The 26,898-nt window shown below is 36.2% G+C and overlaps 1 protein-coding gene across 1 annotated transcript in view; it reads right to left on the bottom strand.

The window, feature by feature from the left end:
* The window catches only part of SLC38A9 (solute carrier family 38 member 9), a 123,146-nt gene that overhangs the window by 71,453 nt on the left and 24,795 nt on the right, over positions 1-26,898 (bottom strand). The window contains exon 3 of the mRNA XM_023589022.3: positions 700-832. Within this exon, the coding sequence (XP_023444790.2) occupies positions 700-832 (133 nt within the window). The remainder of the gene's footprint in view (positions 1-699; positions 833-26,898) is intronic.

Raw genomic sequence — 26,898 nt, forward strand, 5'->3', positions numbered from 1 at the left:
TTCAGGAGGTACTGAGGATCAAACCTGGGACCTTGTATGTGGGAAGCAGGTGCTCAAACACTTGAGCTACATCTGCTCCCCTAAGTTGTATATGTTAGTAAAATAAAAATTTTAAAAATTTAAAAAACAATAACAATGAAAAAACCCTAGACTGTATAATACAAACAATGAGCTGTAATGTAATCCATGGTGTATACTTAATAGTAAAATTATAAAAATGTTCTTCACCAATTGTAACAAATGTAACACACTAATGCAGGGTGTTAACAGTAGGGTGGTATATGGAAACTCTGTATTTTATGCATGATTTTCTGTAAACCTACAACTTCTTTAATTAAAAAAATGAACAGAATTGCTAGAACATATTATTGTCTATGTTATTAATCAAGACTTAAAACTACCCCTTCCAAAGCAGTTATTTCTCAGAGCTCTTGGGATTGTGGATTAGAATTAAAAAAAAAAAATCTTCAGGCTTTTGCCAACATGGAGAGATTATTTCAAATGTCTCTATGCCAAGCCAGATAAGAATGAACTAACCTGAAATGTAGGACATGTATTAATTATCATCTTCGACTTTCCATGATATTGCCTTGGAATATGGCCAGCACAAAGCTCAACCACTGGGAGTTGTCTTGACTTATGTTATTCACTGTTCATTTCAATTTACTATTAGACAACTAGTAATACTTAGTTCCTTACCAGCGCCTTGTCTGCTGGCGTGGTGAGCCGGCTGTAGTAATGAATCCTCTTGTTCATGGCAGAGGCATGGTCACTAACCCTCTGAATGCCATCATTCACACTGACGATGTTTGTAGGCTCTATATAGAAAGGCCTAGAGAAGGGAATATATGCTTGACAAAGAACATTCAGCCAGAAATTCTGGAAGGCAGCCATTGATGAAAATAACATCTTGTCCTCCATTAGAAATGGGATGTACCAAGGCAAGGCATTCACGTCTCACTTTTGGTGGAGAAAAAAAAAATTTCACAAAGGAAGTATTATCCAATCTACAGAATAAAGCTTTTGTTTAATAACACTTCAAATTTAAACTATGTTAGTTTTTTTTTAAATCTGAAGGAATTTCACAATAGTGGAGATATAACAGAAAGAGCTTAAAGTAGTTATTAAAAAGAAATATAGCAGCTGTCAGGTTGTCAACAATGAAAGAGACACAGTTTTGAATATTCTCTCAAAAAGCTTTCGGCAATAAATAAAAGAAATTACAGACAAAACTGTCTTCTACTGATAAGCCTCTACTCCTTCCCCATGGGCCCAAAGTTACTTTGTATGATAAACAGAATTCCTATTTCCTGGTTCATGTACTATGAATTAGTGATCTCATCCATCTCCCTTGTGAGACTTATTCAAAGTACTATCATATGGGACATTAGGACACTAAAAATATTTTGGTTCATTCTACTTTTTTTTTCAGATTTCAGTAACATATACTATTAGTCTATTAGTAGCTTCTAGTTTTCAATAATCATTTCCAGTCATCAAGCCCTTCAGTTTACTAAAATTCCCTCCATTTGATTTCCAAGTTTCCAGTAATATACTGTCTAAAAAGGAAAGACCAGTCAGAGCTGCATGAAAGGACTGCAGTCCTCTGCTGATTCCCAGACCCCTTCAAATTACAAATGACACTGTGTCCTAAACTCTATTCAATTTGCCATTCAAAATTTTACACAGATCCAAATAATGATAAAAAATTGAAGAGATTTATCCTTGGTTCCAATTAACTCCTTTACATTCATGGTTATAAAAGAAGCTTAAATATTAAGGTAGCAATGATTTCTGGATACAGTGTTAATCTAATTTTCTGGGAAGCACTTAAAAAACAACAGACTGAAATTTTAATTTCTGCTGTATTTCCAACTAATTTGGTGAAAGTGGAGAAATGGTAGTACAGATATTAAATGTAATCTTGTCTCTCTGGTTCGCATACAGTATATTTGGATCTTTCTTTTACTATTTATTGTTTACCACAATGCCCAAATAGGTGTTCAATTCAACAAATATATAACAGAGCACTTACTGGAGCAAGCAAATGGATACAGAGAAGTACATGACATACTATCTATAGTGCGCATGTAACTGTTAAATGGATTGCATGATGTCAATCTCAAAGGGATATAATGATAATGAAAATGAATGGATCAGATCAAAGAGGCAAAATAAATAATCCTAATTATAAATTTGATAGCCTGAGATAACTCTCAGGCTATTATTATTACCTGTCAAGGGGCTAGGTGTACTATATAATTTACATCTCTATCACGACAACTCATTGGTACTAAAATGTATTTATAACCAGAGATAGTTTAATCATATCTGGGGTTATAAGACAGGGTATTCCCTTCTTGCTTGCAAGGACACTGCCTCATAAAATTCAAGAAAATTACACCTTTAATGCCAATTTAAGACAGAGACACAAACTAATCATGGATAACTAAGAGACTGATAACAAGTATAATACTGAAAGAAAGAAATTTAGATGGTCTACGTGTTAACTTTTTACTCCAAAAATTTAAGGGTATTATTATCAACCATAAGCTGGTTTGCAGGCATGCTGGTTGGAAAGCAGTCCAGAGAGTTCTGAATTTCTTGGCCCTTGGCCTCTTAGAGAAGTGTTAACTATACCAGTTTAGCTGGCTTGGGTACTCTGAGAGCAAAATGACTCTGAAAGTTTTTCTTTTCCAACAGTTTTCATCAAGATGGTGAGTGCCTGTTCAAACAAATATTTTGGAATCTTTTCAAAACAGAGCCTCTTTAAAAATATACAACTCAGCATATTTTAACTGAATTATTAGAAACATATGCTTAAATTTTCATCTGAGAGAGCAAAAATATAAATTATATTTCTAAACTGAACTTTAGTTGGATCTGAAAACACTTTTAAGATTAAACAACACTACACAGAGAACAATATTCAAATAAAAGACTTCTGAAACTTGGACTTTTTCTTTTTTTTGGCTTTTTTCTTTTGAACAGTCTCATATGACTGCTTTCTATCAGTTTACCTCCCACTTGAAATATAGTTCAGTTCTGCTACACTGAAAATAAATTATGATATTTCATAAAGAAGAAGTTATATATATTATAAATATTTATGGACATGCCCCCAAGAAAATGCTTTTAATATTTAGCAAATTTAAAAAGCAAATTGACCCCCCATGTTTTCATTTAATACACTTATAAACATAGAAACCTTATTTCAAACCACCCTCTTTTCTAGGTTCCACTCCTTAAATTCCTTAAACATTATTGGCTTTTTAAATCTGTCTCCACCCTTCTACTCACCAATTACACTTCTTTAAAGTTTAATAACAATTCCATGACATGTAAGAAGGTTCATACCCAACATGGACATCTTTGACTTAAAACTTTTCATTTATTCACATCCCATGAAAGCCGAGGCACTCAAACACTTGCCAGGTTGGGGTAGTTTGTTAAAAACTGAAAAGGGAATCAGGTATTCAAAGAAACTCATGCAAATAAACATTCAAAATAAGGAACAGCTCCAATGTACCTACCTACTTGGTGAAACACTGCATGCTTGCCAGGTAGCTTTTCAACAAAGAAGACTGAAAAGAAGTTAACCAAATCATTGTGCTTAAAAATTCCTTGCTGCAACTAGAAAAATATTGGTAACCTCTGACTTGCTGATCTGTTTCTTACTTCCTTTGATGACTATATAATATCCTCTATCACAAAAGCTTGACCTAATTCTGACATTGTTCAATATTCACAAAGGCTGAGATTATCTAAGGCTCTTCTCTGTTTTAACCAATTAATTTGTATTGGTTCTCAAATTTATTAAATAAATATTAAAGTGCCAACAAAGTATTAAGCATTATGTTTAGTACTAAAACACTATACTTAGTACATTAAACAATATATAAGACATAGAACCTCAAGGATCTTAATTTACTGGAGGAGACACATAATTAATTCCAATTATAGAGAGAAACAGAGAATGAGTGCCTGTGTGCAACAATGGGAACATGAAAGAGTGGAGAGGTTGTGTGATGCTGGGTAGTGATGCTGGGTAGTGACGCTGGGTAGTCATGCTGGTTATATATAGAATACAATGGGATCACACAGAAAGAGAAGCTAAACACTGTCTAGCAGCTAAAGGAAGTTATAGCTGAGTTGAGTCTGGGAAGAGAAGTGGCAGGAGATGAAGGAAATCTGAGCTAGTATATGGAGGACTTCATATACCAACAGGATTTAAGGAAGAACCCTCAGTCTCAGTCCCCTTTGCTGAACTTTTCAAATCCACAACCTTTAAATGTCAGAAAACTCCAGAGTGTAATCCATACACATTTTTTCTTATCTATACTCACTCTAAGTGGGTTTATCTGGTCATGTAACTTTAAATATATATGTGCATGCTGAGTACACTCAATGGTTCGCTCCAGCCTAAATTCTTGATTCAAATTACTCCCTATCACACACACCCCAAACCCCATCTCTTGGACCTCATTATCTGCTACACTAATCAACTGGCATCCTCACCATTCCAGAAACACTACAGATTGTCAACACTGCAAGCCACAAACATCTTTGCCCTAGACATACCTAAGGCTTACTTCTTTACTTCTTTCAGGTCTTTCCTTAAATGTTCCCTTCTCAATGAAGTATTTGACTACCCTCGTCACCATGTCTATAATTTAAACCTTTATCCATCACTCTTGTCATTTCCTATCCTCCTCTGCTTTACTCTTTAGTATTTTTCCTAACTTCTTGCTTTTTAATTTACACCACAGCATTTTTACACTATACTTCTTATTTATTTTATTCATTGCTGGTATCTCCAGTAGACTATAAGCTCCATGAAAGCATGGCTTTTCATCAATTTGTTCACTACTGTATTCCCAGGGATTAGAACAGTATCTGTTTTAGGAGCGCAATACAATTTGGTGAATGAATAAATACATAAACCTGTATTATTAAAAAAAAAACCTTTATTTTGAAATAATTTTAGACTCATTTAGAAGTTGGAAAAATACTAGAGTTTTAATATTAATACATAGCCTTCTCTCAGCTTCCCCCAATGATGACATCATATATAACCATAACATAATCATAAAAACCTGGATTACTTTTATAATCAGAAAAAAAAAAGTTAATGAGAAATTATGGAGGGACTTATTTCAATTCTTCTGTAGGTTTAACATTTTCAAAATAAAAACACTGGAGAAAATGATGGAGGAAATAATCAAAATGTCAAATACTGTACAAAATGAGAAGAAGCAACCAGAAGAAAAGCAGTCTAGTGTGGTATCCTCAAGCTAATTAAAGCCAGTGCTTTCAGAAGTAGAGAATGACCAACTGCGTTAAGTGCTACTGCCACATCAAATAAGATAAGGACTAACTAGTGAAATGACCACTGGAATTAGCAAAATGGAGGTCACTATTGACCTTGACATGAGCAGTTTCACTGATGTGCTAAGTGAATTGGGTTCAAATGAAAAAAGAAGAGAAAAATTAAATATGGTGACTATAGATAATCCTTGCAATGCGTTTTCTATAAAAGGGAATGAGAGAAATGGAGTAGTAAGTGGAGGGACAAGTATAAACACTCCAGAAAATATGAAAAAGTACACAAAAAATATAAAAATCGCATATAATCCCATAACCAATAATCATTAATAACATTATATCAACCCCATGCTCATGCAAAAAACATGAGAGCCACAAGAATGGCTAAAGTTTTAAATCAATACCATGAACTGATAGGAGACAGAGCAATAGAAACCCTCATACACTCTCATGGGAACATAAATTTGAAAAATCACTGTGGAAAACAGTTTGTTATAATCTAATTAAATTGAATATACACACACATTAGTAACAAGTAAGTCCACTCCTAAATAGATACCCTAGAAAAGCTCTTGCATATGTATGCCAGGAAACATGTATAATAAACTTTATACAAGTATTATTTTTAAGAGCCCCACACTGGAAACATCCCAAATGTCCAACAGCAGAATGGATAAATAAATTGCAGATATTCACAGAATAAAATATTAGAAACCAGCTGAAATGGAAGAAGTACAATTACATGCAATTTGGATGCAAATTATAATGCTGAACAAAAAAACAAAGAATACGCATAGTATGATCTCATTTATATGAGGTTCAAAACAGGTAAAACTGAATTCAGTCTTTAGGGATACACAAACAGAAAATCTATAAAGAAAAGTGGGTGATGATTATACAAAGGGAGGAAGGGGGATGTGTTCGAGGAAGGATACATGGGGGTCTTCTGGGTTGCTATTAATTTATTTGGTGTTGGCTGGATGGGTATTTGCTTTGAAATTACCCTTTAAATTGTACATAAGTTTTGTGGAATCTTTTGTACATATAACATGATTAAAAAGTTTTAAAAGAAAATAGATCATAAAAATATCACATTCTTTCAAAATTCAGTACTGAGATTGAGAGGGACAAAAAATCTTTTATACCATACAGAAATTCACTGATTAAAATGTGGCAAAGTAATTTAAAGCATTGTCAAATTTAAATATGAGTAACCTATTTTTCATCTATAAAAAAAGACAACTTTTTCAAATTTGCTGGTCTCTTCTAAGACAACAGTAGCCATCAATGGTTTGCTATATAGGTACAGAGAGATATTAAAAACCAAAAAACCTCACATAATCTCTCTGCCATCAGGTAAAGATAATTTTTTAACAATGACTGAGAAAGTAGTTGTGTTTTTAAAAAACTCATTTTATACAGAGAACATTCTAATAATGAATGTTGAAAAAGCTTCCATTGTTATGTAATTTTACTGCTGAAAAGGGTCACTAATAAAAACTCCTATCTGCAATCTATACACATGGATTCAAAATTTTCTAATGTTTAAAAACTTCCAAATGAAGAATTCAAATGGGCTTTGAACCTGTTATTAAATATTTAAAAATAAAGTAAAAAATCACAGTGAAATTAAATATTCAACATATTTCAAATTATGAAAATTTATAAACATAAAACATCAATAAAACATGAAGTTATAAAAACAAATATTGAACAGCTATATTTCTAATATAAATTATCAGATGTGACTGTACCCAATGCTTCTTTCTCCTTCATATCCTTCCGCCCAGTGTGCATTCCAAACAGACACTTCCTGCAGTGTTTAGTATCCATCATGGAGCTTTCAGACTAGTAGACAACTCCTCCACTCTGGCCAGAAGCTACTGGATTGTAGTAGTTTTGATTCTCCCTGGTTCAGTTTACTACCTTCTCCCCTTCTGCTATCAGACAGATGTGTTACCTTCTGAGGGTTCCTTCTACCAAATTATGCTTATTTTTCTTTTCTTCTGTGGTGTGGGGTGTGGGCTTGGGAAGGGAGGGTAGTTGGCGGAAGTGAGTGGTAACATAGAAGTAGAAGGGTGTCAGGAATGGAAAAGAAGTTGGAAAAGTAGAAGAGGGGAAATGGGGTGAGGAGAAATTGGGGGACAGACTGGAGAACCAAAAAAGATAACAAAGCTACTGGCTGTTTCTAAATTAACAGTATTAAGCCAACAACAATATTAGTATTTTGAACTTAGAAATAGCATAAAATACCAGAATACTGGAATATACAAATTAGCACTGCAATCCCTATACGTAAGAATTGACTGATATCATTGTATTAGTTTCCTAGGACTGCCATAACAAAGGACCACAAACTGGGTAGCTTAAAACAACAGAAATTTATTCTCTCACAGTTCTGGAAACTAGAAGTCCAAAATCAAGGTGACAGCAGGGTTAGTTCATTCTAGAGTCTCTGAGGGAAAATCTATTTCATGCCCCTTTCCTAGCTTCTGGTGATTGCTGACAATTCTTGGCATTCCTCGGCTTGTGGACACATCACTCCAATCTGCCTCTGTTGTTACATGGCATTCTACCTGTGTGTCTCCATGTCTTCACATAGCCTTCTTATAAGGACACCAGTAATTAGATTAGGGCCCATTGTATCCCTTATGCTCTCATTTCCAAATAAGGCCACATTCACTGGTTCCAGGTGAACAGGAATTTTAGGAGACCCTGTTCAACCTACTATAGTCTGCCCTCTGCTCACACCCCCAACAAATTCATGTCCATCCCAAATGAAAAACACATTCACTCCATCCCAGCATACCCAAAGTCTTAAAACCATGCCAGCATTAACTGTAAATCCAAAATCGCATCAACTCAAAAAGTTGCAAATCTCATCTAAATCAGGTACAGGTGAGACTCCAGAGTATGCTTTATCTTGGGGCACAATTCTCCATCTGTAGAACAGTGCAACTAGAAAATGAGTTACTGCTTCCAAAATATAATGATGGGACAGATACAGGACAAATTCTCATTCCAAAGGGAGAAAATGGTAGGAATAAAGAGATTACTAGCCTAAAGCAAGTATGCAACTCAGCAGGGAAAACTGCACTAGGTTTCAACATCTAAGAGCAATACTCTATGGCTGGAAGCTCTACCCTCTCAATCCTCCAGGGGTGCACCCCTGCTATCTCAGCCCTCATTCCATTCTCTCTGGCCTGTGCTTCTGTAGCTCTGTTTTGTGGAGACATTCTTCCTTCATTTTGTCCCAAATCTGGCCCATTCAGTCCAGGTTGGCCATGTTCCTGCTGGTATAATATTTTCAAAACCCTTGTTGGTCTTCCATGGATGTCAAGTGGATCCATGCCATTAGACACGAGGGCTCTCCACAGGAAACAGTTCCTATTCCTGGCTTCTAGTGAGATGATTAATTTGATCCAAGAGTCATATACCTAATCTCCCCAGTAAGTTTCTCTAGCCACACCCTTGGCTGCTTTTCCAAAGCATGTCTGGATAGGCTGAGAATTTCTCAAATCATCAAGAGCTAGTTCAATTTTGCTGAGTAGTTCCTCAATTTATCCCTTTTCTCTCACATTTTACTATAAGTAGCAAGGAGAAACCAGGCTGCACTTTCCACAATTTGCTTGGAAATCTCTGCCAAGTTCATCACTTATAAATTCATTATAATTCAGCCAAGCTCTCTGCCACTTTTTAAAAAGAATCACCTGTCTTCCAGTATCCAGTAACATGCTCCTTATTTTTGTTTGAGACCTCACCAGAAATAATGACTTCATTCATATTTATAACAACATTCTGTTCATGATGACAGAATGTATTATCTAAGGTGATAGAACCTTTCTCTACAGCATTCCACGCTTCTTTCTGCGCACCAGAATCACCCTTAACATCCCTATAACTACTAACAGTCTCTACAGGTGCTTTAGGCTTTTTCTATCAAGCACTTCAAAATTCATCCAGCCTCTGTCTATTACCCAATCCCAAAGCCACTTCCACATTTTTAGGTATTTGTTAAATCAGTACATCACTTTCCAGTACCAAAATATGTATTAGTTTCCTAGGGCTACAGTCACAAATTAGTACAAACTGAATGACTTAAAAACAACAGAAATCTATTCTCTCACAGTTCTGAAATGAGAAGTCTGAAATCAAGATGTTGGAAGGGTTGGTTCATCCCAGAGTTCTGAAGGAAAATCTGTTCCATGACCCTCTCCCAGCTTCTAATAGTTGCCAACAATCCTTGCCTATCCTTGGCTTGTAGATATATCATTGCATGGTATTCTCCCAGTTTGTCTCCATCTCTCTGTGGCCAAATTTTCCCCATTTAATAATACCAGTCACTGGATTAGGGCCCACCCTAATTCAGTATGTCCTCATTTCACTTTGATTAAACTTACAAAAAAGTCTATTCATAGGTTATATTTACATGTTCCAGGGGACATGAATTTTGGAGGGACCCTATTTAACCCAGTACATTTATGAATTTACCAGGTAAATTTCAACAAAAATTTCCACATGACTTTGTTGGATTAGATTGAAATGAATTTAGAATAAATCTAACACAAGGTGTTATACAGTTTACAAAAATAATAAAGCATATCCAACTACTATTGATATTTTAGAATGAAAACAAAACTAAGTGTACTGTATATTTAAATTTAAAGTTAACTTTTAAGATTGTTTATTGCATGTTTTTATAATTTTAAATTCCCTATTTTTATTTATGTTTCATAATGGGCAAATACATAAATACAGAAGTACATGCATATAATTTGCAACTGAATATGTATAGATACACATATATATACAGTCCCAATTTTTATTATTTTTTACTGATAAGGGTGGTATGATTTTAAAAGTTTGGATATTAATGCTATTATAGAGAGGGGAAAGAAAATGTTAATAAACACTTGGTTGAATATCATGGAGTTCCCAATTTTAGAATTCTAAACTGTTACTTAGTTGCAAGTAAACAACTTCATCAACAGCATATGGACAAAGAACTTGACCTGAATGTTAATTCTCAGGCCCCTATATCTTAATTAAATTCAGACTCTGCTAAGAATGAATTTCAAGATTCTTTTCAATGCAATTGGTGCTTTTAAATTTTAGTTTTTTAAAAAATCTATAAAGTATTGTTTTAATTTTAATGTTCTGAAGACACAACATCTTTTATTTTATGACTATAAAATGGTCAATAACAGAAACACAAGCTTTTTAAATAAAAATTATCAGCACTAGAATGAGGCTTAAAGAATTTATACAAACTCCAAGAACATTTCAACCAAGTAAAGATACCAGATGCATGTGCAAATAAATACCAACATAACAATTCTTCAGTTTTTCTGTACATTGATGCAATATAGTACCACCACCATCATGACCTTGTCCCACTTTCTATCTAGAAAAAGCTATTCCCAGTGGGACATGGTGAATGACATTCCATAAAGGCAAATTAGGAATATGGATAAAATGTCCATGAAGGCACAGTTCTCCAAGCAGCTCCTTTTCGCTCTATGAGGAGGTCAAAATAAATCACAAATAGTCTCAATTTACTGAAGTATAATAAATTAAGAAAAGTATTATTAACTTAATTTTTGACATAAAAACCTTGTCTTAATTAAAAATAAAGGGTAAGCTTCAACTTATAATGTCATGTCAATTATTACTCTCCTTCTTACACAAACTTACCAAAAGAATTTCTGGAAAAGAAGTAAAATTTCCAGTTTTATAACCTAACAATCCTCCCTTCTCCCAAGCAAAAGTGGGAAGGAAGGAGAAAAATGTCAGGCCAACATTATGGCTAGAGTTTCCTTTCCTTAAAAACTGGAAAGACAATGAAAGAAGTCAGAGTTTAGTAAAAATATATTGATACAAATCTTATTTTTTAATACATACATGTGGCTTTCTAAATGAAGACTGAAATTGCTTTCTTCATTACCTTAATTCAAATATCTAGAAACTGGAAAACACAAAAAAACAAACCCATCTATTCTTTAAACAGATTACCAAAGAAAATGAGCCTCTTTCTTGTTCCTCTTGCAAAATTTAAGAAAGGAAATTCTACACTGTAAGCCTTAGAAATCTTTATTATGGCTCTCAAGAATGGCATATGGGCTAGAGAACATCTGGTTTACCACTGGAAAGATATTAGCAACAAATGGTCTATAAAAACAGGTCACTAGGGTGACAATAGCTATATTTTCAACCCAAACAGCAAATACTGTAGCAAACTGACCAGAAACAACTGCCAATTATATGGCGTGTTGTTCAAAAGACCAGTCCCAGAAAAACAGAACAGACTGATAAAGGTATGCGTTCAGTGTGGAACCTTTCTTGCCAACTGGCTCCTATCAATACATAGAGGACGCCCAGTGGATAGGGCATCCGTCTACCACATGGCAGGTCCGTGGTTCAAACCCTGGCCTCCTTGACCGTGTGGAGCTGGCCCATGCGCAGTGCTGATGCGTGCAAGGAGTGCCCTGCCACGCAGGGGTGTCCCCCACGTAGGGGAGCCCCCCATGCAAGAAGTGCGCCCCGTAAGGAGAGCCGCCCAGAGCGAAAGAAAGTGCAGCCTGCCCAGGAATGGCGCCACACACATGGAGAGCTGACACAACAAGATGACGCAACAAAAAGAAACACAAATTCCCATGCCGCTGACAACAACAGAAGCAGACAAAGAAGATGCAGCAAATAGACACAGAGAACAGACAACTGGGGCGGGGGGAGGGGAGAGAAATAAATAAATAAAAATAAATAAATCTTTAAAAAAAATACATATAGGAAAGTTTCATAAACAAACTATAAGAAGAACTATTTTAGAAAAAAAAACACAAAAACCCAGTGCTAAGAAGGTTATAAGAAGTGTAAATTGGTATAATCTTTTTAGAAAGCAATTTGACTATATGTATCAATAGCCTTAATTGTGCTTAATTCCTTTATTCTAAAAATTATACTTCTGAGGCTCTACTATAAGGATATCAAAATATGGTGTAAGAATTATGTAGAAAGGGACCAACCTAACAGCATTATTTAAAATAATTAAAGTTGTAAATAGGCTTATATTCAAACATATTAAATAATGCATATATATTAGAAATGATGCTTACAAAGAATTCTTAATACAAGTAGATGCTTACAATTTATTTTTTCATGTTTTACTGATTCTTAAAAACAATTTTTATTGTGAAACTTTTTGCTACTCCTTGAAACCTTGTACTTGCCCCTTGTCTGTCATTCTTAGCCTCCGTCTTTAGATCTCTAGGGTTTATGGTAGTTAAAATACTTGGGTAGCTTTGCCAAAGGACTGTAGGTTTGCTTCAGGGGCATAAGGGTTAGGGAGATGTTGGGAGATTGCTCTGTTGTCCAAAGGGCCATTTTGATCAAAATATTTTTATAAGAAGCAATTATGGGATGGAGTGATATTAAGAAGTATGGGCCTTACATTTTTAACTTCTCCAGAAATAAAATAAGAGGTATCCCTAGGGGTCAAAGCAGTAGGAAGAAACCAGTCCCTATGGTTGCTTACCCCTGACTCCCTGGAGCCTCTCCTTGAGGAACTGGGATAGGCAAACATTGGCAGATGGGACAAATCTGGTGTGCAGCTTGTTTTTGTAAATAAAGTTTTATTGGAACACAGGACAAATCAATTATGTACTACCTGTTTCTGCATTTACCCCACATAATGGCAGAGTTGAGTCCAAAAGACCCACGAATCCTAAAATATTTACTATCTGCCCTTCATGGAAAAAGTTTGCTGACTCCTGCACTAGACCAATGAAGGCTACTTTAGGGACTTTCTGGTGGACAGAAAGGAGTCACCCTTAACAGATCTATGTCAGGAAGCATGTGAATGGGTTTTCCCTTTAGAAATCTCTATAACTGGAGAGTCCTAGGACTCTTATAGCTTAGTCCCATGCAAAATCTACCTCCTATATATTAAAAACAAAACAAAAAGAAGGCCAAACTAAGCAACTTCAACTTCAGTCAAAACCACCACCAGAGGGATGCAGATGTGGCTCAACTGATAGAGCATCTGTCACCATATGGGAGGTCCGGGGTTCGAACCTAGGGTTCTGACCCGTGTGGTAAGCTGGCCCACGTGCAAGGAGTACCATGCTACACAGGGTTGTCCCCCATGTAGGGGAGCCCCACCCGCAAGGAGTGTGCCCTGTAAGGAGAGCTACCCTGTGTGAAAAAAAGCACAGCCTGCCCAGGAGTGGCGCTTCACACACAGAGAGCTGATGCAGCAAGATGACACAACGAAAAGAGATACAGATTCCTCGTGCTGACAAGAATGCAAGAGGACACAGAAGAACACGCAGCGAATGGACACGAGAGCAGACAATGGGGAGGGGGGAATAAAGTAAAAATCTTAAAAAAAAAAATCAACCACCATAACAAACGTTCTTCACACAGAGCAATGCTTGAACAGAAATTCCCCAAAGCACCTACCCATAAGTACTGCAAATGGTCTTATTCTACACCTTGCTGGGTTCAGTCAGACCCTACGGCATTATCAAAAGAAAATGATCTTACAGGGTTCTTAGTAATGCTGGCCCAAGAGGGATTAAACAGCACTTTTCTTAATTAATAAAATAAGTTCTGAGTTGAAAGAAACACATAATATTTATAACCACTCATGATAGTTCTCTTATTTTTTGCTGGGTGTCCATCTCTTTCCCTGGAGGGACAGTGTTTGAGCACACATAGGAGCTTAGCAAATGCTGACGAAAGGAATAGGGAAGAAAGAAGGAAGGAAGGAAGGAAGGAAAGAGAAGTAGGGCAGGAAAGGGAGATGGAGGGAGAGGAAGGGAAGAGGCAGGTAGGCAGGCAGACAGACAATTTAGTAATAACTTACAGAAGTAAAAACAGCATATGGTAAAAAAATTTGAACTGAAAAAGCATTAAAGTGTATATACTAAGTGATTGCATCTTAAAAAAAAAAATCCTAGGAAAGAAGGCCAGGAAGAAATGTGCAAAAATGTTTTAATAATTCTCTTTTTCCCAAATATATTTTATACCAAAATAAAAAATGTTCCTCCCACCAGAGGAAAAAAAGGAGAACTTGTATAACCTAACAGATGCACAGAATATTTAAATAAGTCTGTAAGAAAATAGGTTTGAGGTTCATTTTGCATATACTATTTTTATCCTATATTATAAAAATGCTATATTTTCTGAATAACTTTCTCATAAAAGTAGTACATAGTCTATAAAGAAGAAAATAAAAATCATCCATTAGAAATAACTTGTTAACATTGTGCTGTGTTTTCTAGACACAGACACACATACTCTTTTAGTTTTATCTACTTTTGAACTTTACATAAAGTACAATCATCCAAATTATATTTCTCTATCTTCTTTCGCCAACCTCTTCTTTGAACGATTTATCCATATTATTACATGCAGTTGGAGTTTGTTCATTTCATAGTTGTTTAATATTCCACTGTATAAAAATACAATAATTTACATATCCTTTCCTCTTGATGGTTATCTGGGTGCTTCTGGTTTGGGGCTCTTATGAATAAGTTACAATCCATATTTACTACATATCTCTTGGTGCCATGTGCACACGTATCTGTTAATGATAAACTTGGTGTATATTCAATGTTAGTAGATAATTACAAACTTTTCCAAAACAATGATACCCAATTTATACTTACTCTAGCACTGTATAAGCATTCACATTGTACCACATACTAACCAATATTCATTACTGGCATTGATTTCTTAATTTGGTTTATTGTAATTTTTAGTTCCAGAATTTCTACTTGGTTCTTTTTTTTCCCCCAACAAACATTTTCCATGAATTTAGTTCTTTTTTTAAGTTTCTACTCAGTGCCAAATTTTCAATTTCATTTTAATTTCCTTAAACATATTAAACATATTATTTAAATGTCTTTTCCTGACAAATCCACTATCTGGTTCACCTGAGAGTCTGTTTCTATTGTTTATTAAGCCCCTTGATTTTAAATCCTGTTGACTTGTCTCTTTTCTTTCACCTGGCTATTTTTCATTAAGTGCCTGATACCATATATGGAAAACATTTGTTTTGGGGAGTCACCATGAGGCACCAACAATCCTGGATTACCTTAATCTAATTGTAGGGATTGAGATGAGTTAAAACAAGGCTTCAGTCACTTTAAGGGGGTTATTCTATTCAACTTCACTTATATTCCTAAGGTATAGCCATTTGGAATTCCAACCAAAAGTTTAGTGTGTGTGTGTGTGTGTGTGTGTGTGTGTGTGTGTGTGTGTGTCTAGCTCTTGGTGAGCCTGATTCCAATTCTTCTTCTACCCTACAAGGCTCCCAAAACTCTGATCAGTTTATCAGCCTCTCAGCTGCTTTCTCTGGAATTGGCAGATACCTGGAGGAAACGGTGGGCTCCTCTTCCTTGATTTACTTCTCCCTGATCTAGGTCTCATTATCCTTCATTGTCTTACTAGTTTTCCATGTCTTTAAGCATTTTCTTAAAAAAAAATTTTTGTCAGCTCTTCTACTTATTCTCAGCAAGATGGCTAGTCCAATTCTTTAATCTGCCCTTGCAAGCAGAAATCCCCATGCCCTCTTTTATTTTTTAAATAAGCTTTATTAATATCTTTTTCATATACCATTATATTTACTCTTTTAAAGTATACAATTCAGTCACTTTTAGTATATTCACAGAGCTTTGCAACCATCACCATTATCTAATTTCAGTTAATTTTCATCACCACCAAAAGAAACCCTGTACTCCTCATATACCCTTCCTCCCATCCCCTGGCAACTGCTAATCTGCTTTCTGTCTCTATGGATGTGCCTATTCTGAACATGTCATATGAATGGAGTTATATTATATGTAGTCTTTTATGTTTGCCTTCTTTCACTTAGTGTATCAGTCAGCCAAAGGGGTGCTGATGCAAAGTACCAGAAATCTGTTGGCTTTTATAAAGGGTATTTATTTGGGGTGGCAGCTTACAGTTACAAGACCTTAAAGAGTCCGACTCAAGGTTATTTCCTCACCAAAGTCTCTTGTCACGTGTTGAAGCAAGATGGCAGGTGATACCTCTTTTCTCTTAAGGCACTGTGGGCCCAGCCTCTTCTGATCTCAGCTATAGGATGGCATATGGCTCAGCTGCTCTCTTCTCTTCAGCTGCAAACTATTAGGCAAGTGGCTCTTCTCTTCCTGGGGATCTAGGATCAAAACTAAGTTCTCTCCTCTGCCATGTCTTTTTCTGTGTTCTCCTGTTTATCTACTTCCTTGTGTCTCCTTGATTGAGTGTCTGCTTATATAGCCCACAAAGGAGGTGGGGATTCAAACTGAATCACCCTAATGACATGGTCAAATCAAAGGCCTAATCTTAACATAATTTAATCAAAGATGTCTCAGCTGAATCTAATATAATCAAACAGTGTCATGCCCAGAGTAACAGACCAGTTTACAAACATAATCTCTCTTTTTGGAATTCATAAATAATCTCAAACTGCCACAATTAGCATAATATTTTCATGGTTCAACCAAGTTGTAGTATGTATGAATACTTAATTCTTTTTTATTGCTAAATAATATTCCATTGTATAGATATGCCACATTTCATTTATCAATTCATCATGTTGATGAACATTAGGTTTTTTCTACTTTTTTGGCTATTATGAATTCTATGAGCATTTTGTATATAAATCCTGATACAGATATATGTTTTCAGTTTTCTTGGGTAAATACCTAGCAATGGAATTGCCCAGTCATATGCTAACTCTATATTTAATATTTTGGGAAACTGTCAAACTGTTTTCAAAGTGGCTCCACCATGTTTCTATCTCACCAGCAATGCATGGGGGCTATTCCCTTTTTTTAATAGCAATTATTATTAACACTCTATTTACTAGCTTGAATAAAATTATTAGAAAATATAATCTACTTACAGACATAATTTTAAAAATATTAAATAGTTGTCTAATTATAATATAAATAAAAAACAAAATGAAAGTATCTTATAATAAAAACATGTATTTTAGTATGTAAATACTCAGGTATAGCTATACTCAAAGACAGGATGAAGTAGACTGATGCCTATATCTATTTATAATGAATAAGCAGAATTTAAGAGGTACTGGTAGACACAAATAAAAACTAATGTTAGAATAAGTACTAGGAAAGGATTGTGGGAAGACGGTAGAATAGGAAGATGGAGGAATCAGTCCCTTCTCCCCCAAAGAACTAATGAACTGGCAAGAACTGTATGAACCAATTATTTTGTAACTCTGATAAGTAGTGGAAAACTGTGCAGCATCCAAGGAAGAGCTAGAGGAAGAAGCTAGTAAATTATGGTAAATATTTGTTAATTTCACCCTCTGTGCAGTGGCTACAACCCTCTATCTCCTAACTCAAGGCAGGTAGCAGTTGGGACTGCAGCCTGGTGCCAGGGTAGGCTATAAGGATCTAGTCCTCAAAATCCTGGGGGTGAGGGTGGGGTATAGTTGTCTGATTGCTGATTACAGCTTTTTAAAAAAATTAAATTTTATTGATGCATACAATTCCTCCAAGGTGTACAATCAATGGTATTTGCTATAATCACATATAATCACATAGTTGTGCATTCATCACTTCAATCATTATTAGGGCATTTTCATTACTGACTACTTCAGATTGTTGGGGGCTGGCCCTGAGAGCTGCCACTGTTCCAACCACTCTAAGGCTAAAGTGGCAGAAAAGCCTTAAAGAGGCAGTACCTATATTTTCTCTTTCCAGTCCTCACTTGGGAGCAAAAATAGTTTAGATAAGTCACAGATTGATGGTTCTAGGCAACAACAACAACAACAAAAACAAAACCCAGCAATCCCAGGAGTGGGAGAAATAAATTTCCAGAGTTATAACAAGATAATACTCAGAAATGTCTAGTGTTCAATAAAAAAATTACAAACTATACAATGAAACGGGAGAGTATGGCCCATTCACAGGAAAAAAAAGCACTTGCCAATCCTGAGGAAGTTCATACATTGAACAATTAGTCAAAGACTTTATTTATTTATTTCTCTCCCCTTCCCGCCCCCGCCCAGTGTCTGTTCTCTGTGTCCATTTGCTGCGTTTTCTTCTTTGTCCGCTTCTGTTGTTGTCAGCGGCACAGGAATCTGTGTTTTCTTTTTGTTGTATCAACTTGCTGTGTCAGCTCTCTGTGTGTGCAGCGCCATTCTTGGGCAGGCTGCACTTTCTTTCCCAGTGGGTGGCTCTCCTTATGGGGCGCACTCCTTGCACGTGGGGCTCCCCTACGCAGGCGGGCACCCCTGCGTGGTACGGCACTCCTTGTGCGCATCAGCACTGCGTGTGGGCCAGCTCCACACCAGTCAAGGAGGCCCGAGGTTTGAACCATGGACCTCCCATGTGGTAGACGGACACCCTATTTCCATTGGGCCAAGTCCACTTCCCAAGTCAAAGACTTTAAATCAACTGTCTTAAATATATTCAATGTGCTAAAGCAATCCATATTTTAAATCCTTAAAAGAAAAAAAAAACCTGTCAACCAAGAATTCTATCTCTGGCAAAATTATCCTTCACAAATGAGGGAGACATTAAAACATTTACAGATAAACAAAAGTTGAAGGAGTTCATTACCAGAAGACCTGCCTGACAAGAAATGCTAAAAGGGTCCTTTGAGCTGAAATAAAAGGATACTAGTCAGTAACTCAAAGTCACAGGAAAGAACAAAGAGCAATGGTAAAGTTAACTACATAAATATACAATCCTATACTATTGTACTTTTGGTTTGTAATGGCTTTCCCCCACGACTTAATAGGCAAAGGTATAAAATAACATTTAAAATCTACGTTAATGGATATACAATGGACAAAGAAGCAATCCGAGCCAATAACAATATTAAGGGAGAAGGATGGAGATATATGAGAAGAGAGCTTGTAAATTACTGAAATTAGGTTGGTACTAGTCGAACTAGGAAGTTATATGTTTAAGCTGTTAATTGTAATCACTAAGAAAATCACTAAAAAATATAGAGAAAAGGAAAGTAGAAGGGAATCAAAATGGTACATGTGCTGGTTTGATGCTGTTTGTATCCCAGAAAAACATGTTCTTAAATTTAATCCAATTCTGTGGGTGTGAACCCATTTTAAGAAGGACCTGTCGGTAAGGTTACTTCAGTTAAAGTGTGGCCAGACTAATCAGGATGAGTCTTAAACCTATTACTGGAGTCCTTTAAAAGCAGAATGAAATTCAGACATGAAAAAAAAAAAAAAAAAAAGCCACAAAGAGGGAAACCAGAAGCTTAAACCAACAGAATATGGAGAAGGGGGTAGCCAGAAGAGTCCACCATGTGAAAAGCTAAGGACCAAGGATCACCAGTCAGTCCCAGACCAGTCTTCAGGAAATGCCTTGATTTGAACTTTCTCTCAGCTTCAAAACCATAAGCAAATAAATTACCATTGTTTAAGCCAAACCATTGCATGGTATTTGCTTGAGCAGTCAAGGAAATTAAAACAGTACCCTACAAAAAAGAAACGAAATAATAATAATAATAAAAGACAGTAATGGAGTAATTGAGGAACCAAAAATATACAAGAAATACAGAAAACAAATGGCTGAATTGCAGGTGTAAATCCTTCTCAGTTATTACTTTAAATGTCAATGAACTAAACTTCCCTATTAAAAGGCAGAGATTAGCAGAATCTCTCAGTTCTTCCTATTATTAGTCTCAGCTCTCTTCCCAAGGTCAGCTGTAAGCCATCAGGCAAATGGTTCATCTCTCCCTGGGCCTCTAGCTGTTAGAGACTTTTTTCTGTCACATGGCAGGATCAAAACTGACAAAGTTCTCTCCTCTGTGTGTCTTCTTCAGTGAGTGTCCATTTTTAATCAGCCCACCAAGGGGTGGGGACTGAGTCACACCGTACTGATGTGGTCAAAGCAAAGCCCTAATCTTAACAGGTAATTTAATCAATTGAATCCAATATAATCAAAGGGTATCAGACCCAAAAGAACAGATTCGTTTACAAAAATAACCTTTTTGGGATTCAATAAAATCTCAAACTGTCACACAAGGGAAATTAAGAAATATCTTGAGATGAATGAAAATGAAAACACAACATACCAAAATTTATAGGATGAAGCGAAGCCAGGTCCCAGAAGGAAATTTATAGTTTTAAATACCTACAGTAAAAAAGAAACATCATAAATCAGTAACCTAACTTCACACCTAAAGAAACTAAAATAAGAAGAGCAAAATATATCCAAAGTTAGTAGAAGGAAGGAAATAGCAAAGCTTAGAGCAGAGATAAATGAAACAGAAAAGAAAAAAAACCCAACAGAATCAACAAAACCAAAAAGTTGGTTTTTTGAGAAGGTCAATAAAATTGGCAAACCTTTGGACAGACCGATAAAGAAAATGAGAGAGTGGACACAAGTAACTTAAGTCAGGAATGAAGTGGAGACATTGCCACCAATCATACAGAAATAGAAAGGATTATAAGAGGGTAGTATGAATAATTATATGCCAACACATTAGAAAATCTGGATGAAGTGAACACATTCCTAGAAACATACAAACTGCCTAATCTGATTCAAGAAGAAATAGAAAATCTCAACAGAACTTTAACAACTGGAGATTGAATCAGTAATCAAAAACTTTCCAACAAAGAAATGTCCAGGACTGTATGGTTCAGTGCTGAATTCTATCAGACTTTAAAAGAAGATTTAACACCAATCCTTTTCAAACTTTTCCAAAATATAGAATAAGAGGGATTACTTTGTAACTAATATTTTTGAGGCCAGTATTATCCTGATACCAAAGCTAGATAAAGAGAGTTCAAGAAAAGAAATTTTCAGACCAATATCCCTTATGAATATAATGCAAAAATCTTCAAAATACTAGCAAACCAAATCTAACAGCATATTAAAAGTATTATACACAATGACCAAGTAATATTTACTCTAGGAATGCTAGGATGGTTCAACATAAGGAAATTAACAATGTAATATATCACATTAACAGAATGAAGTGGAAAAAAAAACCAACCAGATGATTATCTCAACTGATGCAGAAAAAGCTTCTGACAAAACTCAACATCCTTTCATGATAAAACCCCTCAGAAAATTAGGAATAGAGGGAATTTCATCATTATGATAATGGGCATTTATAAAAAACCTACACAGTAAAAATGAGTTAAAGGGAAAGACTGAAAGCTTTCTCCCTAAGATCAGGAACAAGATAAGGATACCTTACTTATCAGAAAAGAGAAAGAAATAAAAGGCATCCAAGTAAAAAGGAAAAAGTCAAATTATCTCTATCCACAGATGACATAATCCTATATATAAACAACCCTAAAGAATCTAGAAGAGAGTTACTAGAACTAAAATAGCAAGTTGCAGGACATAAGGTAAACACACAGAATTCAGTTGGGTTTCTACACTCCAGGAATGAACAATCTGAATAGAAAATCAAGAAAACAATTCCATTTACAATAGCATCTAAAAGAATAAAATTCCTAGGAATTATATTAACCAAGGAGGTGAAAGACGTGTGGACTGAAAACTATAAAACTTTGCCATAAGAAATTAAAGAAGACCTAAACAAGTGGAAGACATCTGTGTTCATGGATTGGAAGACTTAATATTGTTAAAACGTTAAATACTGCCTAAAGCAATCTACAAATTCAATGCAATGCCTATGAAAATTCCAGCTGCCTTTTTTTTTGTAGAAATGGAAAACCTGATCATCAAATTCATATGGAATTACAAGGGGCTCCAAACAGCCAAAACGATCTTGAAGAAGAACAAAGTTGGAGGACTCACACTTTCTGATTTCAAAACTTACTATAAAACTACCATAATTAAAACAGTGGTACTGGCAAAAGTACAGACATATAGGCCAATAGAATAAAGTTAAGAGTGCTGAGATAAATTGACACATCTATAGGCAGTTAATTTTCAAAAAGAGTGCTGTATTAGTCCACCAAAGGGATGCCAATGCAAAGTACCAGAAAGCTTTTGGCTTTTATAATGGGGATTTGTTTGGTGGTAAAAGTTCCAAGGCCAAATTAAAGCATCAGTAGAGATGCTTTCTCAAGTTAGCCACTGTTGATCCCAGGTGTGTTGCCATGTAGCGGAGCAAAAATGGCCATCAGTTTCTGTGAGGGTTCAGCCTTCCCTTCTGGGCTTCCTCTCTCAGCTACTCTGCTCTCTTCCTGATTTCAGCTGCAAGTTGGCATAGAGCTTGTTTTTAGGGCTTCCTCTGTCTCCTGGCAAAGAGTTTGTTTCTTTCCCAGCCTTCTATATCAGACTCGGCCATTCTTTTCTTTCCAATTCCAGCTGTAAACTATCAGGCAAAATGGCTCATCTCTCCCTGGAGCATCAGCTGTTTAAACTTTCTTTCTGTCATGTGGCAGGATCTAAAAATGACAGAGGTCTTTCTTCCCATGTGTCTTCTTGTGTCTGTCCACCTGAGTGAGTGTCCACTTATATTAGACCCAACAAGGGAGTGGAGACTCAACCTGAGTCATGTCCACTGACTCAGTCAAATCAAAAGCCCAAAGCAATCTTATCAAATAATCTAACAAAAGTTCCCCCAAATGAATTTAATGCAATCAAAGGGTATCACACTCAGAGGAATAGATTAGTTTACAAACATAATCTTTCCCTTCTTGGGATTCATAAAATAATTTTGAACTGCCAAAGGTGCCAAATCCATTCAAAGGGGGACAACTGGAAGTCTACTGGAAAGAATGAATGTGGACCCCTACTTCTTACTTTACAGAAAAATTACCTCAAAATGGATTGACGAGGGGAACAGATGTAGCTCAGAGGTTTGAGCACCTGCTTCCCATGTTTGAGGTCCCAGGTTAATAACTCCTGGTACCTCCTTAAAAAAAGAAAAATGGATTGCCAAGCAAAGTGTAAGAGCTAATACTAATACTTAAAACTCTTACAACAAAACATAGGGAAATATCTCAGGGGTAAAAGCTGAAGCAACAACAAAAACAGACAAAGAGGACTTCATCAAACTTTAAAACTTTAAGTAAAGAACATTATCAAGAAAGAGAAAAGACAACTTACATAATAGGAGAAAATATTTGGAAGCCATATATCTGATAAGGGTTTAATATTCAGAATATATAGAATAAGTAATAATAGGTCAGAATTATTTCTATATGACAAGAGAAAGCAAAAAATAACCTTAGTTGAAGTAGAAAACATGCCAATATAAATCATAAGCCATTGAAGTAGAAAAGTGAGGAAGTATGGTCTTCTTACACATGAGCCAGGTTTTTTATTCATATGGCACCACAATAATTTCCTACATTATTATGCAAAATGTATTTCATGACTTGAGATGTTGAAATATTCATTCATGTCCTAGTACTTTTATATTAAAACACCCTGGAAGGGAATCAAATGTGGCTCAATCAATTGGGCTTCCATCTACCACATGGGAGGAGCCAGGTTTGAACTCCAGGGTCTCTTGGTAGAGGTGTGCCCATGTGGCAATCCAGGCCACCACAGTAGGCCAGGCAGCACAATGATGATGCAACAAAAGAGAGACACAGGGGAGAGTCAAGGTAAGACGCAACAGAAACCAGGAACTGAGGTGGCACAAGTGACAGGAAACCTCTCTTCCACATTGGAGGTCCCCAGGATCGAATCCTGGTGAAGTCTAGAGGAGAAAATGAGAAGAGAAGACAAAAAGAAACACACACAGAAGACCACACAGCAAATGACACAGACAGCAAAACAGCAGGGTGGTGGAGAGGGAGGAAAAAACAAAACAAAACAAAACATCCTGGAAGCCCTATCTGTGCTAAGAGAATTGAGGATGAACTGGGGAAAGAAATTTTAATACAGGAGACCATAGAAAAGTTATATAATAGACTTCTGGGGACAATTTCATAAAAAGACTGAAAAATAACAGATAAGTCAAAGGTAAATAATCTCAAAATATGTGATTTTTACAGATGAATTCCTATCATTGAGCTATTACCATCCATTGGGCTTTTAAACAGATCTCTGTATTTCTTGTGCCTCAATAATAATACTTGATTTTAAGTTTTTAAAAAGGAGTTTCAAATCTCATGTTACACACTTACAATTGTTTTCACCACTTTTGCACTATTTTGTACCACTGCACTCAAACCCTTTGACTAAATACAGACTTCAATATGCTGTAATATTGAAGAGTCAGAGACAGATGCTAGCTTAACCTTTCCTATTCTTTCCACCCCTATACATACTTTTGACTAGGTTGTAAAGAATCCCAGTCAAACCCAACCAGGCTCTCTCATCAAGCTTCTCCAAATAATGTTAATAAGAGAGGATGAGAGAGAAGATGATTCTATGCAACTAGCTTCCAGGCAACGAAACAAATATCAAAACCAAAAAGAACTAACAGAAAGAAGGGAAAAGAATGGAAGACACTCTGGTAAGTAGATATGGATACAAGAAACCAGGCAAGCCAATAAAAATATCTGGAAAAAGAAAAGAGAAAAAATAAAAATAAAAACAAAGAACTTGAGAGAATAAAAGGATTCTGACAGAATTATAAAGAACATCTCCTTTCAACAAAGTCAATATTTAGATTTAAATCATTGCTCACTATTTCCTTCAAGGCAAAGACTGTTCCTTTTCAGCATTTAGCAGAAAAGACAATTCTATTAGGAAAAAATCATGGTGAAGAAAGACAGAAAAGAGAAGTGGGTAGATAAGGGAAAGAAGGGAGGGAGAAAAGGAAGGGTATAAAGGAAAAAGAAGAGGAGAGAAAAATGAGAGAGTGAAGGATGTAAAAATAGTAATTCAATAAATAAGTTGGCCATCAGCATCACACCACTGATAAATGGTCAAGGCCCTAGTTCCACCTACTTAACATGGATGACAAGCTCCTCAAAATATACTTTATGTAACTATGGAAAGCAACTCTTCTGGGAAAACTACTTTTCTATCTTTTGCTGTATTTCTGTACAATCCCCAAATATGAAACTACCAAGCCTTGGTAATGGCTTCCAATCACCATGCTTCACCTTACAGTAACAAAGCTCCTTTAGATTCTCTCTCTCTTATTCTAGGACAAGTCCCAAAAAGAGTTAATTCAGGCTGCTGCACAGTGATAGTATTACTGACAGGCGAAGCAGAGAGAGACTAGTTTACAGATGCACAGGATATAGTAGAGAGTAGACATTCTAAAAGAGGAGGTACCATAGCAAGTGCAGTGTGTCTGAAGGGCAGTAGGAGTGCTGCCTATTTTCGATATCTACGTCTACTCCATTAGCATACCAAAGCACTTGCAATGTTATCAATTAGAAAAATCTAACCTTTAGGGTAGGATTTTATATTGTCAGGATTCTCCATGTAAAAATTCTACCATGGAAAGGTAATAAATAGATTAAGTCTCTGAAATATCAGATTGTTTTCCATTATAACACCAAGGTAAAACCAGAGCCTTGCAATAATAGACAGGTAAGTACTGGTGAATAAGGTAATACTAGGCATAAAGGGAGGGTCATGAAGCCCTAGGCCCCCGGGAAAAATGGAATAAAAGGAAACAGAAGTAGAGAAGATTGGAAAAAGATGGGAAGCTCAAAAACAAATGAATTGGGAAGCAGATTTGGCTCAATGGAGTGTCCACCTACCACATGGGAGGTTCAGGGTTCAAAGCCAGGGCCTTCTGACTTGAGTAACGAGCTGGCCCACGCGCAGTGCTGATGTGTGCAAGGAGTGCCGTGCCACGCAGGGGTGTCCCCCACGTAGGGGAGCCCCATGCGCAAGGAGTGCACTCTGTAAGGAGAGCCACCCTGCGCAAAAAAAGTGCAGCATGCCCCCGAGTGGTGCCACACACACGGAAAGCTGACGCAGCAAGATGATACAACAAAAAGAGACACAGATTCCTGGTGCCATTGACAAGAACACAAGTGGACAGAGAAGAACACACAGCGAATGGACACAAGAGAGCATCTGGGGGGAGGGAGGGAGGAAGGGAGAGAAATAAATAAAATAAATCTTTAAAAAAAGCAAACAAAAAACCCAAATGAACCATTTCACAATTCAGTTTTAGGCTGACTGGAATAGTTAATCCCCAAGAGATAATCCCAGGGCAGGAGAAGAGTATGAAGCAATTCTGAATACCAACGCTATCTTTGGTTACCAGAAAGCCTGGGAAAAAAGCTGGAAAACAATCTCCTAGACCAATGAATGCCAAAGGAATATATCAAACACAGCAAACTGAGACTTCTAAAGCTTTCTGTTCCTCTACCCACATTCCTGACTCCACCCCAAACCAAAGGAAAAACTGATGGGGGACGGAGAGGGAGACCTGTTTCCCAAAGGATCCAAATAATTATGAATGCATCCTTCTCCTATAATGACAAGTTCTTCTACCTAAGTCTAGTCAAATCTAGTTCTACCAAAATACTATCCATATCCAGCACAGTATCTTTCAGTCCAATGGAGTTATTAAAAATTCTTGTATTTAAAGATACATGATTTTATTGCCACCTAGTGGAGAAGACAGAAAACCACAAGCTAAACGGAACACAAGGAATCGAAAAGTATCAAATACTGTTTTCTATATTCTGATAGCTTTCAGACAGTTTGCCAAAGTGTG

Source organism: Dasypus novemcinctus, chromosome 2, assembly GCF_030445035.2.
Source record: "Dasypus novemcinctus isolate mDasNov1 chromosome 2, mDasNov1.1.hap2, whole genome shotgun sequence".
NCBI classification, from domain to species: Eukaryota; Metazoa; Chordata; class Mammalia; order Cingulata; family Dasypodidae; genus Dasypus; species Dasypus novemcinctus.